This window comes from Terrapene carolina, unplaced genomic scaffold (assembly GCF_002925995.2).
Source record: "Terrapene carolina triunguis isolate 2854851 unplaced genomic scaffold, T_m_triunguis-2.0 Scaffold110, whole genome shotgun sequence".
NCBI lineage: Eukaryota > Metazoa > Chordata > Testudines > Emydidae > Terrapene > Terrapene triunguis.
The window spans coordinates 2,596,941-2,612,729 of record NW_020664461.1 but is presented as its reverse complement, the minus strand read 5'-3'; the positions used below and the strand labels follow the sequence as shown (position 1 = coordinate 2,612,729).

The 15,789-nt window shown below is 42.0% G+C and overlaps 1 protein-coding gene across 2 annotated transcripts in view; it reads left to right on the top strand.

Moving 5' to 3' along the window:
- MAST2 (microtubule associated serine/threonine kinase 2) overlaps positions 1–15,789 on the top strand; it is a 326,453-nt gene that overhangs the window by 254,111 nt on the left and 56,553 nt on the right. For both annotated transcript variants that reach the window (XM_026651972.1, XM_026651974.2), the window contains one exon: positions 2,591–2,745. In XM_026651972.1, coding sequence (XP_026507757.1) covers positions 2,591–2,745 — 155 coding nt within the window. The remainder of the gene's footprint in view (positions 1–2,590; positions 2,746–15,789) is intronic.

Sequence of the window (15,789 nt, the reverse complement as noted above, 5' to 3'; positions counted from 1 at the left end):
GCTAATTCTCTGGCTGTAACTGAGATACCACAGGGATCTTTGCATTGCTCTATTGCTAATATCGAATTCTGTGACTTCATCAAAATCAATAATACAGCTGTGTTTCGCATTGCTCTCATGCTTCGTTAGTACATGGATGTATTCCTTGAAGGCTTTTGAGAGCTAAAGAAAGCACATCTCCTAATACTTGGCACAGGATCTCCTTAAATATTCCCTGGAGTTCCAGCACTGTATAGTCTGATATCTCTTGAGGAGACAAAGTGGAAGGAGGGTTTTGGTGAGACATCATGAGATGAATATTTTTAAATTTTCTCTGTTTCTTGAGTGATTGTGTTGCTGGCAGGCATACATTTTCAGTGCTTGAAATGCCAGTAACCATCATCTCTTTTCTGGGTGTATGGATTGTGACGCTATTATTTACTAAATCTGCAAAGAGTTTGACAGATATGTTCGCTCTTGTTATATGCTGACTTTATTTTAATTTCTTCTGGATCAAAGACACATGTAATATCAGAGCCACTTAGGAACCTTGATATTACTACACTTCTTAAGTTTATTGTCTCTCTAAGCTTTCTGTCCTATATGACAGCATATTATCCAGTCTATGGCATGTACTTCTCTTGGAAAGCATCACTGTTTTTCCATTCCTTTCCACCTCAAGATGCGCAGAGAACTTTCTCTCCTTGTACTGCACACATAAGGCAGTATACATCAGGGTGACTAAAGTGAGCTTGAAGGCCAAATGTGTTCCACAAACTTGTATAATACAGGGGCAGATTCTTTGCTGCACTCAGCATAAGCTGGGCATGACAGTGTTTGGGGTCCTAACAGACTCCCTGATTCTCACTCCTGACCCAAGCACAAATTAGACCAAACCTGGAGCTGCTCAAACTTTTGCCAGCTGGCTATGATCACCCTAGGGACTATGTGCTAGCTGGTGATTGCTGGAGTGCACCATGCTTCAGCTGCTCCCGTCCCCTCTCTGAAATGCTCCCTGCACCAATGGCTGTAGGGAAGGAGGCATAGGAGGTAACACCACCTGCTCTAGTCTCGCATGGGGCTTCCTCTGTACCTGGTGACTTACAAGTGGTTTCTGCTCTCTGTGCACCTCTTCAGGTGCAAAAGGGAGTGAATCAGGGCAGAGAAGCTGCCCCATAGACCTTAGCTGCCCTAATTTTTTATGTGAAATTGTAGCCTGTCGCATATATGATTATAGGCCCCAGCATGCAATTCCCCACATTGATCTAGGTAGCCAGACTTGGATACCGCATAATATACTAGGATTCTCCACAGGTCAACCTCTGTATCAGAGGTAGGCATCTGCAGCACAATTCTTGTGTTTTTCCTGCAATTTAGGTGCAGTTCCTAGGCTCCTGGTAAGTTTGGATGCATCTGGTCTAAACAATTAAAAAAAACACCGCCAATGTGGTGAAAGAGTGCTGAAAAGCATTGAAAGAGTGCTGTTTTTCCCCAGTGAATTCAGACTAACCTGAGACATTATCATCAGCACTTGGCTTTCACTTCTAAGCCACACTAGGTGAGTTTTCTTTTCTAAAACTCATCTATATCTTCAACAGCAAATAACTCTAGAAACTCTGTTTTTAATCTTTTCTGAAGATTTTAGCCAACCTTTAAACAGCATCCATGTTTTTGCCAAAAGTATGTTCCAGTTAATTTCCATTTAACTCCCATTGTCTCTGGATTCAGGAGTTAAAAGTGCTTACTCAGCGCATCAGTGCATTACGCCAGTGTACGCATGTCATAAGCATAGCAGACCATTTAAAACTGAATCAACTGTTCACCACTTTGTAACAGCCAAACAAGGGAAACCCTGTTCGTTACACATACCTGCAAAAGAGGGTGAGGTAATATCGATTACTGGACCAACTTCTGTCAGTGAGGCACAAAACAGAACTCTCACCAACAGAAGTTGGTCCAATAAAAGATATTACCTCACCCACCTTGTGTCTCTAATATCCTGGGACCAACGTGGCTACAACAACACTACATACAACACACCTGCACAGTCAGCTGCCCTGATTTTATTACTGTCGGCTCAACTAGAAGAAGCCTGATGAGTAAAACTAGGGAGAAACGAAATACAGAGCAATTACAATAACAAACTTAAAAGAAAACCAATTAACAGTGTTAATTTTCATGTACTACACACCTCCATAGCATTACTGCATGCTAATGAAATTCTTGAGATGAGGGAGCATGAAGGGAAGGGAAAGAAAAGTTGTTCAACATTCCAGGAACCTCTTTGTCCTTCCCAAAGTTTCTCCCTTCCATTTCTCCCACTAGGAAGTTACCTTCAAGATCAGATTGAATAGTTCGAGGACATGTGGGAATTTATAATCTCTTAGGCATCCCCCAAAGCTGTCCAGATCTAACAGCCTTAGAGTTATATATACCTTTAGTGTCAAGCTAGCCTAGTCATGAAAATAAAAAGAGGCACTTGTTCTGGTGAACAACTTCTCTTTTCTGTTGGAGTATTCGGTGTTTGGCAGAATCCGTTCCTGTTCCATTCATGAGCTGTCCCCTATGCATGCGTTTAGTGTATTTCTTTTCTATATTTTTCTGTACTCAGTCATCATGCTCATCCCAGGAGAAGCTGCACCAGCTGCCCTTTCAGCCAACGGCAGATGAACTTCATTTCCTGACAAAGCATTTCAGCACTGAGAGCATCACTGACGAGGAAGGACGTCATTCTCCAGCCATGCGGCCACGATCTCGCAGTCTCAGGTGAGCTTTACACTCTATTCCTTGAATCTGAGACGTTGTTATGCATTGCCTTTCTGCTATGTGTTTTCAGTTGTAAGGATAGTAATATGGAGTTAGTGTTTTCTGCTTTTCATAGTTATTTTAACCAACACCACTTCAGCCGCACACTCTCAAGAGTGGATACAGTTATTTTCTTGAGATATAACATTCAGGATTTAAAGTGGATAAGTACTTTGTTTGTCCATTTGTACCATTATACTCTCAGATGATAATCCACAAGCGTCACAGATTAAATTTGCTAATTTCACTACTACTTGTGTGAATTTTGTTCCCAAGTGTTTCTCCTGTTACTGAATTTTGCTCCCTTGATGGTAGGAAACTGTTGCATTGTTGGAAGAGGATGTCAGCACCAAATCTACTTGAATGGATGTGAAAACCGTTAGTGTTGATGAAACAAAACACATTTTAGTGCCATTACAGGAAGTCCTGAAAGAACACGTCTCTAACAGTGCTAGGAACTGTGTAGACAAGCAGTTAAAGCCATTTTTGCTATTGGTTGAGGGAACCTTGCTCAAAATAGGGCTGTTTCCTAGAGTAGGTGGCATTTAGATGCAGAAAAGCAGGGGCAGTTGGAATTTGACCCTTTCCTTACTGATCTCCACAACACTTTATTTTAGTAACACATTAGCGTCAGGGCAGAAGTATTAAGTAACTGCCATGCATATATGTGTTGGGCCAGATTCATTAAAGCTAGCACAGGGATGTGTAAATTACACATTTCTGTGCCACAGAAAGCGTTCACAGAAGGACGTTTTTCTGCTGCTGAGTCCCTTTGTGCTTCTCACCAGAGGATGGAGGAACAGCTTTAATTATCACATAGGAGCCATAGGAGCTCTGCCAGATGGAGACACTGAATCAGTGCACTCAGCCAGGGATCTGTGCTGGACCGTATGTTTGCAGAAATCAGAGTAGGCCTGAGGTGACTCTGGCCCAATAACTGTTGACCATTTAAATACATGGTAAATATTACATCACTGGAGGGTTAAATTGATTACTGTATGTTCTAAACCACAGTGCAGGTTACATGATAATTATGTTTGGATCAACTAAGTGTAATTACATAGTAATCTAGAGGATCAGGTAAGTGAAGTAAGTAGTTACACGTTTAGCCATTGACCTCTATACATCGCCATGTAATGAGAGGCTAGTTACATGATTCATACTAAATTGTTAAAATCTTTCCAACTAGTGTAGTCCCATATAATTCTTATTGCTGCCTCCCTTAAGATTGGCTGTTGCTAATTAATGTACCTGTTGTGTTTAATTCATTGTAGATAGGAAAGCTACTGTAGGTAGCAAAAATACATTCACAAAAGTAGTTGACATTCCTTTCTAACATAGACTTATTACTGCTGGGATAATGATGCGTGAAACATTATTGCAAATGTAACACTGTTGTAAAAATTGAAAAGAAGGCCCTAAATTTGTGTTCTATTGTGAACATGGTTTATCAACACATTGTAACTTCATGAATCAAAGTATCAGGGAAGCGGGCTCCATCACATTTATGAGTCTTTAAGGTTTAAACAGTGGAAGGATTATATTAATGTTGTAGTGTTACATGACCTGTAAGACACATTGAAATACAATGTCTTTGTTTTCTTCAGGAACTCTCAATATGAGAGTTATCAGTTCAGTTAGGAAAATTTACAATAACAGCTAAATTTTAAAAATTTTAAATTCCTGGGCCTGATGGCTCATCCCTTGGCTGGCCAAGGCTAGGAGCCATGGGGAGGGAATGGTGTGCCTCGCTCCTCAGTGACCTCTCTGGCCTATCAAACAGCAGTCTATTCTAGGCTTTGTCATCTCAGAGCAAGATCCCTTCAAATTGGGTGCCCTGGATAGCAACATTTGTGGGGAGCAAAAGGAGATACTTGATAGAGGACAGGCCCCTTACCAAAAACAAAAGAGAAAGGGAAGATTGGCGTATGCATGATGATCATGATTCTGCTCACGTTCCGGTCGGTGCTTATTGACTTGTTTGCTTCTGGCAGAGCCCACACAGTTGCTCCTCAAAGCTGGCTCTTTTGGTGAGATGTTGTCATGTCCAGTTTTTCCTTCTTGATTAGAAAACAAAAAAGCTGTTGAAGGTTGTCAAACATTAACTAGAAACTCACCTCAAGCTTCTTATCTTAATAGGCATTTAATGGGCCCGGAGGCTTTATATCAGGGGTCTCAAACATGTGGGCCGGGCCGCAGGAGTTATTTCCTGCGGCCTGCCATAGGCGCCGACTCCACCGGCAGCCAAGCTCCCCTCACCCTCTGCCCCCGCGCCGCGTCCCCGCTCCTCCACCTACCTCCCAGCGCTTCCCGGGACTTAGGACTTCCCAGGAAGGAGGGGGGAGGTGCGGGGATGCGGGGATGCAGCGTGCTCAAGGGAGGAGGCAGGGCCGGGGTGGGGATTTGGGGAAAGGGTTGGAATGGGGGTTGGGAAGGGGCGGGGCAGGGAAGATGTCGTTAGCTGGATCAGCAAAACATAACCCACCTCTGGCCCTGCTGCTGCTAGCTCCCACACACATGCTCTGGGGAGGAGGGCAGGCAGGTGGGCTCGCGGGCTCTCGGAGTTGCTGTTTAAGGCAGTGTTTACAGTCACTCTCGCTCCGTGGGTGGGGATGTCTGCTGTGTGCATTTCAATGAGCCGTTTCCACAGTTCTCTGAAGTTTACCCCAGTCAAACTGCCCAAGCTTGACAAACAGCCTTGCAGCTCCTCACTCCTGACCAAGCCATTGAGCCTGCTCTTCCTGCATCCCCAATCCTCCCCTCCAGCTATACCCCGACTCACACCAACCCTCGGCCAGCCCCTTCGCCACTCTTCAAATCTCCCCTCCCTCAAGGGAGGGCCAAACACACCCAACATTGAAATCCGTCCCCACTGATCCCATGCGCAGTGTGAAACACTGAGGGAGAAGGGAGCCGGGAAAGCAGCAGCAGCCAGTCACTGGGAAAAGCCCTTTTCCTTTAACACTGGGAAGGAGGGAAAGGGAAGGCAAATCAGAGAGAAATATCATGGGGGTGGGAAGGGAACAGGGATCTTGGATTTTCCAGTTTACAAAAGCCAAGCCTGTTCCCCGCGCCTCTCACCCTCAACAATGCCTGAGTGGGAAAGAAATCCCCGACCCTTCTGGGGGATGCAGCCGCTTCAACACAGGTGCTGACTGCTGAGTAAATTCGCTCAATAGAGGCCTCTATAGCGTGCTCTACTCCACCTTGCTCCGAGCTGCCACCTTAGAGACAGAGCAAGGCATGCTGTGAGTAGTTGGGAAGAATGTTTGTTAAAAGTGGCAACGTATTTTGTATGAATAGTTACTTTAAAAAGTTCCTGCCATTACAGCTATATTGATAGACTGTTAGTGTAGATCATCATCAGTATTACTGACCACATAAGGAATAGTTACAGGTGTTTATATTTTATTAAAACCCCTCTTCGCATTAGTTTTAAAAAAGTTAATACATTGACTTTTAATAGCATACTATATTACTCTTCATTTTTTTCATTTTTGATGTACTTTTGTATCGTTGTATGAAAAGGTTTCAGTGATGCGGCCTTCGGGCCAATGTACTAGTCCTCATGTGGCCCTCATGGTGATTTGAGTTTGAGATCCCTGCCTTATATGATCACCTTTAGAAAAAAGCTGATTCACAAAATTTGTCAGACTGTCTTAATCTTTGTTAGTGTGTTTTGCCTTTAATTTTAAAAAAAATACATTAATATGACTGACATATTAACATTTGAAAAAAAAAACTACAGTATGTGTATGATAACTAATTTTTAATTCTGTTTTAAGAGTAAAAGTTTAGCTTCATTGATATGAATGGAGGAATTAACATGTTCAGGTTTCCTAGTGCTATGTTGTTTTTCTCTGAGAGTTGCTTCTATGCATTTCCACTTTTGGAAGCTAACACTTCTACCGTCAAACTGTGAAACTGTATAAAAAAACTGGGTCCACAGTGTGGTGCAGGAACGCTCTCAGGCCAGGATTATGTCATCGGCTCCATCCATAAGGCAGTGCACCCTCCCACCACCTCAGTTCCTTCACTGCCATCAGAGAGCTAAATGGAACTCTCTTGTGTCCATGACCTGGTTATCCTGTCGTCATCTTATTGTGAGTTATAGTTAGATATTTGGGGCCACTTGCCTTGGATTATCCCCAGGCTATATCCCCTTTCAAACATTGTAAGGGGTTCAAAAAGTGTGCATTCTGCTCAAACACACATGTTTGATGCCTAGTTTGCCCGGAAGTGGCTAATGTAGTGTTCCAGCACACAGTTTGCCATGCAGTAACTCCTTGGATGTGGAAGGACACACAAGATTGCAGGAGCACTCGGCTTCCGTCAGCATTCATCTAGACCATCCTAACATTCCTTTGGTAGTTTCAAGATCTGTTTCTGTGCTGAGGTCTTCTATAAAGAGAACTCAGATGCATTCTGTCACCTCATTTTGGCTTGAAATCCGTCTCCCTCAGAGAAATATCTGTTGGAACTGAGCTTCCCACTGGGCACCACAGACTCCAGGAAAACAGACTGCTCCACCTCCATGGTTTACATTGGCATCGAAAACCCCCTCAGTGCAGTTAGTCGATACCGTGAGTGAGAGACAAACTTCCTGATCTCCTTGTGACCCTGTTCCAGAGAAGAAGAAGCATTCTGATTTGCAATGGGAGGCTAAGAAAAAGAAGAGGAGGCATCATTCCCCTTTTCCTCCAACAATGCATGTCGTTGTTGGAGACAACTTACCAGTCTCAACACTCCCTTGGCATGCACCTCTCCTCAACTTGAGGCTAGATACTTCACCAGTGCACCTTCATCCAGTATGGGCCAGTTCCCCTCTCTTGACTGGGACACCTCCCTCAAAGCTTTTGGCTATGCTTGTGCTTCTTGACTCTGTGCAGCAATATTCATCACTGGTATTGAGCCAAAACATCTCGAGGAGCACTTCGTCCCCTGGGAACACACCACGTAAGCTTCACTGACTTGCTCCAGAGAACCTAGCCAACTTCCTTCACCAAAAGCTTCATCTGCCTAGGAAGACCAAAGCTAGCACGGCACCACCTTGGACACTGGCAATAACTTTGACGTCAGTGCTTCGCCTGGCACCAGAGGCACCCCTTTGGAGCTGTGAGCTTTCCTGGTACCTCATCTCCAGTATGGCTGCCTTCAAAGGCACCCATGTTTCAGTCAGCACAGCTGCGACTGCCACCAACACCATTGCTTCTGCAAGAAGAGTGGTACATGGGTGATGACTGAGAGGAGACTTATTTAGAGGAAATGGAGCAGTCACCCATTTAGGACTATGCCAATGGTACATCCCCTCAGGATCAAATTCATCTCCCCTCTTGATGAGCAGAAGCAGTGTCAGGAGCTGATGGGGAGAATGGGAAATAATACCCTTCAGTCACAGAAATGGGGTTTCAGCACCAGACACATCTGATCCCCTTTTTGACATCATGGAATGGCAGACAAAAGACAAGGCGGCATTCCCTGTTCTTCCAGGGCTACTCAGTCCAATAAAATACATTTGGCTTTTCCCTATGTCCTCTCCACCAGTATCAAAAAGAGCTAGTCATATGGATTCTGTGCCCTCAGAGGGACATTGATTTTTGTTAAAACATCCTTTAGCTGATTCTATGCTGGTCTCTGCAGCCCAGGAATTATCTAATAACAGGACATCCTTGTCTGCCCGTTTGGATAAAGATAGTCATAGACGGGATGCTGTTGGAAGAAAAGTCTATTCTTCTGCCTCTTTGGGTTTCTGAGTGGCAAATTACCAAGCTGTCATATCCAGATACGACTATTTACTGTAGGACTCCATTAACCCTATACTGGACTCCTTATTGGAAGAACAAAGGGAAATAGCAGAGTTTGGTCACTGAAGGTAGAACATTAGCCAGCTGTGCTAAGGGCAATTTATGACACCTCAGACTTTACTGCTAGAGTTGTGGCAACTGCATAGATCTGAGAAGATCGTCATAGCTGAGATCATCAGGCCTTGCTCCAGATTCCCAGAAACCGATAGAGGACCTCCCCTTTAAGGGTTCAGGTCTTTTTAGTGATTAAATGGATGAGACTCTTGAGAGAATTAAACCCAAGAGATTTACAGAGCAATCTCCAGACAGTCCCGCTGTGTGTAGCAGCAGAACATTCAATCCCGGAGACGATACCAATCTCCTGCTTCTTCCAAGACTGCTCCTGCAAAAAGACTACAGTATAGAGGCACAATCCCTCGCTATATGGTGTCCCAGCCTATGGCCGTTTTTTTGATGGGGTAGTCAAGAGCCGCACACATCTGCCTCTGCAATTCAAACCTCATTTCTCATCCTTCTGAGATACCTGGTGCAAGATTACCTCAGATTGCTGCGTACTGGACACCATCTTAAATGGTTACTCGACCCAGTTTCACACCAGGCCTCCTCCCTTTGGAAACCTCTCTTATGAGAACTTGTACGGGGGAAAATAAGCTTCTTTCTACAAAAGGGGCAACAGAGGAGATTCCTCTACAATGCCAAGGGGAGGGATTTTACTCTGGGTATTTCCTAATACTAAAGAATGTAGATGGTTTGAAACCCATCCTGGGCTTCAGAAACCTCAATAAATTTATAAAGACTTGAAAGTTCAGGATGCTAACACTAGAGGACATTATCCCATCCCTATCTAAGGACGATTTACCTAGACAGCTGGCTCCTAAGAGCCAGCTCTGAACAGGATCTCTTCTCTGCCGTGTGATCTCCTGCAGTCCCTGAGGTTGCTGATCACCTGAGAAGTCCTCTCTATAACCTAAACAAAAGATCACCTTTATCTGAGCAGTCCTAGATTCCTTCAAATCAGAGCTTTTCTCCCAGAAGAGAGATTCTTTAAACACAGTTCTTCCTAAGATCTCTAAGACTAGTGTTCTCTTCAGCCTTTGTTGCATCTTTTCCTTGTGTATGAATGAAGCAACATTGGGTAGCATTATTCTAACTTGCACTGAGGCACTCCAGGTATACCACTTTGCTTCAGAATTTCCTTACTCAGTGGTACCACAGCAATTGTCTGTTCAAACTGGAACAGAATTTACCAGCTATAAGGTGGTGATTATGCAGCAAGTGAGCCTTAAATAAATATTCACGAGTAAATCTTAAATTTCACATTTAATTTCACTGCTCTACAGCCAAAATGCTTCTGAAATAAATGTAGTCAAACTTTACTAATTCTGGGTCACTGAGAACGAAAATGATGCTTAAAATTGTTGATTGGCTCTAGTTTTCAAGATATGCTATTGGGTCAGTATATACGACCCTTGACTTGGGAATGGCGGAGGATAAGTGAGTTATAAAGGGAAGGGATCTCAATTTAAACCAGAAATGACTAAAATACATCTTTGACTGGATCTATGAATAAATCTATGACTGGGTTTGGACAGTACTTGCTTTTTAGGCAAAACAATGAATGATGCAATCTGAAGCTGGTATTGCATCATACATGATATGAATTGCATCATGTTATTCCTAGAAGTCATGGATGATGCAATCATAATGAAGCTTACATCACTCTGCTGAACAAATTGCCCTATATCAGCTCTAGAAATCATACAGTGTCGTGCTCTCTTATTTATCAGTGATTGATTTTGCAAAGGGACACATTTCTGTTTAGCCAAAGTGAGCAGAGATGCCTCGTACTTGTGTGAACAGTGCAGATAACTTCTGCTATGTTTGTGGTGAAGTGACTTTTGCATCACAAAAGCGCAGTATAACCACTATGGTTAAGAAAGCCTATCATCTTTATTTTGGCTGCAAAATTGGAGATCAGGACAAGAGGTGGGCCCCACACATATGCTGCAACACTTGTGCAACAAACCTTCGCCAGTGGTTGAACAGGAAAAGGAAATCTGTGCCTTTTGCAGTGCCAATGATTTGGAGAGAGCCAACAGATCATACCAGCAATTGTTACTTCTGCCTGGTGCCTCCAGTTGGGAAAGGTGTGTCAAAGAAGAAAAAGTGGACTGTGCATTATCCAAACATTCCATCAGCTATACGCCCAGTACCCCACGGACAAGGACTGCCGGTTCCTGATGCACCTGAATCATTCTCACTTGAGTCAGACGAGGAAGAGGATGAAACTTCTGGTCCTGAACCATCAATGTCACAGGACCCACATTTTCTCCCATCCTCCTCCTCTGAACCACACCTCCTAACACAAGGTGAACTGAATGATCTTGTCAGGGATTTGGAACTACCCAAGAGTAAGGCAGAGCTGTTGGGCTCCAGACTACAGCAGTGGAATCTCCTAGCAGGTGATGTTAGGGTTTCCATGTTCCGTGACCATCAAAAGGATCTTGTCCCATTCTTCTTCATGGAAAGTGATCTTGGAGCCTGCAACAACATCGATGGTGTGATGGCAGCCCTCAACATCGTTCACGATCCAGATGAGTGGAGACTGTTCATTGATTCATCGAAGAAGAGTCTTAAAGCTGTTTTACTACATAATGGCAATGTTTTGCCATCAACTCCAGTTGGTCATGCAGTCCATATGAAGGAAACCTATGACAACATGAAACAACTTTTGAGGTGCATAAACTATGACCAACATCAGTGGCAGCTTTGTGGCGATTTGAAGGTTGTTGCTCTCTTGCTTGGTCTGCAGACTGGATACACAAAGTACTGCTGTTTTCTCTGCGAATGGGATAGTCGTGCAAGAGATTCCCACTACATCAAGAAAGATTGGCCACTCCGACAGTCATTGGAGCCTGGGAGGAAAAGTGTTCAGCATCCACCACTTGTTGAATCAAGGAAGATTTTGTTACTACCCTTACACATCAAGCTGGGTCAGATGAAGAACTTTGTCCAGGCCATTGACAAAACACAAGCAGCTTTCAAGTACCGCCGTGGAAAATTTCCAAGGTTAAGTGAAGCTAAGGTAAAGGAAGGTGTCTTTGTTGGTCCTCAGATTCGTGAACTTCTTCGAGATGATGCATTTGACCATGCACTGCGTGGCAAGGAAAAGACGGCATGGAAAGCCTTCCAGTTAGTGGCAATAAATTTTCTCGGAAACAACAAGGCAGACAACTACAGGTTGTTGGTGGAAAACCTCCTCAAGGCATACAAAAGCCTTGGTTGCAACATGTCACTAAAGATACATTTTTTGCACTCTCATCTAGATTATTTTCCACCGAACTGCGGAGCAGTGAGCGAGGAGCACGGCGAGCGATTTCACCAGGACATTGCAACAATGGAGAAACGCTATCAGGGCAAATGGAGCCCATCAATGCTTGCAGACTATTGCTGGACAGTGACAAGAGATGCTCCATTTAATGAATACAAGAGACAAGCCAAGAAGCGCCGAGTAGACACTGAATAGGACTAAACTATGTACAGAATAGTTTTTTGTCTTTTGTTTCATAATAAATTTTATTTATATAACCCTTTTGCTGATTTTTAAAGTGTTACATAAACAGGACAGGTGAAATATTATCATGTAAAGCAACCATAAACACATGAAAAGACCTAGGTTTACAATTTATGATTAAAACTCTACTATCTACACAATATACATAGACATAAAATGTAAAAACTTAAATATCTTAGAAACAGTAGCCAATCAGTTGTTTTAATTGTCATATTTGAATTCAGCACATCAAAATACATAATAAATAGCACATTTTATCTCTGAAGCAGACGACTTCTCAAAAATTGTAGACCAGTGTTTTCTGTACTTTTTTCCTTGCAATATACTCCCATATCCTCTAAAACGTTACCTGGTCGTGGTCTTAGCTTAGTATTCTGTCTTCTTTCTCTGCCCTATTTTTGTTTTTTGCAGTGTGTGTATTTGATCATCCACAACAAAGGCACAGAAACAGAGAGATGTACAGTTAAGTTTGAAATATAACATGGCTTCCAAAAGCTATACACAGTAGGTCTATCAAATGCTACCATGTCTTCTAGGCACTTGTATCCAGTGTCTCTGTTGTCTCTCTTTAACATTGCACTTCTTGCTTTCTGTGAGTTTGAACATAAAAGTGGTATGTGAATTCTATAGATAATGTTCTTTCATATAATCTTGGATGTTGGTAAAATTCACAATCTAGGGGACCGATCCTGCACCTATTGAAATGTCATTTGGTTGTTGACTTCACAGGGAACAGGATCGGGCCTCAAGGGTTTTTATTTTATGCACATATGTCTCTGTGGATTTATAACATTCTCTTTGCTGTTAAAATTCTTTTTAGTGTCAGTGACAAAAGATTAAGGCATATGTTTTTAATTGTTTCCCGAGCAGTCTGAGTTTAGAAAGGTGATGTTATGCATACATCCTCATTAGATCTTCTCTTCTCTGAAAGGGGTGAGACAGAAAGATCACAGGTTTGAGCTCCTCTGCATTTTTCTAATAAATGCAGCTGTCAAATTGAGAGAAAAATTACATATTAGGAAATATTTCGCTTTCATTTAGTCCCTTCTGCACTACAGTTTTCTAAGGCTTCATTTATTAATAGAAGTGTCACTCCCTGGAGTAGCTGCATATTTGCTATTTTTCAATTTATACAGATTCACGAATATGTATTTTGACAGGCAGAAATCCAGATACCTGTGTTGGCGAGATGTGCCACTTAAGGTCTGTTGGAATGTAATTTCACAATATGGGAAGGAAAACTGAGGTAGTTTTTCATTCTGCTAGTGAGCTTAAGGGGACAGATATTATTCTCCTAATGTCTGCTCTGCTGAAATGGAAAACTCACAGAAAATAAACAAATCACCCCCCATTGACCCTCACAGAACACAGAGAGAAAAGCCTCCTACCCTTCTATATTAAAATGATGCATGCATACAAAGTTGATCCCCACTCTGAAAGAAAATAATGCATTGCCTTGTGAAGCTTGACTTTCCAATATTGAATGTGAAATTATATTATACAGTATATTTGACTAAAGCTTCTGCATCTCAAACAGATGCCATGTCAATAAAAATATCAGAACTAACTTTATTCACGATATTAAAATTCCTTTACAATTCCCCCACACTGGATTCAGTTATCTGAATGATTCTGATTTTTCTTTTTGCCTGGTAATCTGTCTCCAAGGTGTTATAAAATAACCTGTTTTGTCTGCCTGATAGCCTTTGGTTAGTCAGTTATCTACATAATTACTTCTGTAGTTTCCCAGGCTAAATCTCAACATAAAATGTTATAGTGCAATATATTACATCACAATCTTGCTATAGTGAATTAGACATTTAATTTGACATGTTATATTGGGAGGATTTTGTTTTCAATGGTAATTTGGAAGTTGATTGGACTTTATCACTGCCTTTTGTGTGTTCTGTCATTCTGGATAGTGAAAGAGGATATTCACCAGCAACTGAGTTGGAGGACAGGGGGGAAGGGGTGGAGGTGTGTGTGGCAGGGAAGCTACCAGTGCACAAGAAAGTGAGAATTAAGAGGGGTGGAGGGGAGGAGCTTTCTTTTCTGGTAAAATGGAAAACTTTTTCAGAAGGAAGATGGGGACTCGCTATGTATTTCAGAATTGTCAAGAACATCACCCAGGGGCTCTCAAGGAAAACACTAAATAATATTCAGACACATTTCTGCCTAGACAGCATGTTTTCTCTACATTTCTTTCCCTCTTTTTATATTATTAAAGGCAGCTTGAAAAAAAAAACAGGATTTTTGTGTCTTATGGCCCTGATCCTGGGAACCAATACATTTGCTTAATTGGATTTTAATGGACTACTCATAGCAGTGAGGGTAAGCATGTGCACAGGTGTTTTTAGGATCACAGCCAAGGACTCAACCATATTCCTGTGGCTTATGCCCCACTTAAGTCATGAAGAAAGGATGATAATTTCAAGTGGGGAACAAGAATCAGGTATAGATGAAGTGGTAAGAAATAAATGTCATATTTTGACTCAAACTTGTTTTGTAATGAGATGGAAGAATAAATATAGAAAATGAGATATGAAGAGGAACTTAAGAACATAAGAACAGCCACACTGGGTCAGACCATTGGTTCATCTAGCCCAGTATCCTGTCTTCTGACAGTTGCCAGTGCCAGATGCTTCAGAGAGAATGAACAGAACAGGGCAATTTAGAGTGGTCCAGTCCCAGCTTCTGGCAGTCAGAAATTTAGGGACACTCAGAGCATGGGGTTGCATCCCTGACCATCTTGGCTAATAGTCAATGATGGACCTATCCTTCATGAACTTATCTAATTCTTTTTTGCACCCAGTTATATTTTTGGGCTTACAACATCCGGTAACGAGTTTCAAAGGTTGACTGTGCGTTGTGTGAAGAAGCACTTATGTTTGTTTTAACTTGTTTCTAATTTCTCTTTATATTTTTAAAAGTTCTCTCTCTGGTGTCAGTAGCTCTTTACATTTAAATGTAATTAAACTTCACTTTATTACAGCTCTATCTATCTATCTATCTATTTCATCTTTTGAAATAAAATTTCTCTAAAATATTCATCATTCATATTAATGGGTATATTGTCTTTAGGAAGAATTTCAAAGGAAATATATACTTTGACTGATTAACTATAGAAAGTCCAAATCTGTTTTTATTTTCCTCTCTAAAATAACTGTTCTCTGGCAATGGATTTGGTTTGAAGCATATTTACTCAGTAACAAGTGTCATGCCTTAATAAAAGCATGACACAATGTAATTCATGCCACTTTGATGGAAGGTATCTCACAAGTAAGATTTCAGAGTAGCAGCCGTGTTAGTCTGTATCCGCAAGAAGAACAGGAGTACTTGTGGCACCTTAGAGACTAACAAATTTATTAGAGCATAAGCTTTCGTGGGCTACAACCCACTTCTTCGGATGCATACAGAGTGAAACATTGAGGAGATATATATACACACATACAGAGAGCATGAACAGGTGGGAGTTGTCTTACCAACTCTGAGAGGCCAATTAAGTAAGAGAAAAAAAACTTTTGAAGTGATAATCAAGGTAGCCAAGTACAGACAGTTTGATAAGAAGCAAGTGTGAGAATACTTACAAGGGGAGATAGATTCAATGTTTGTAATGGCTCAGCCATT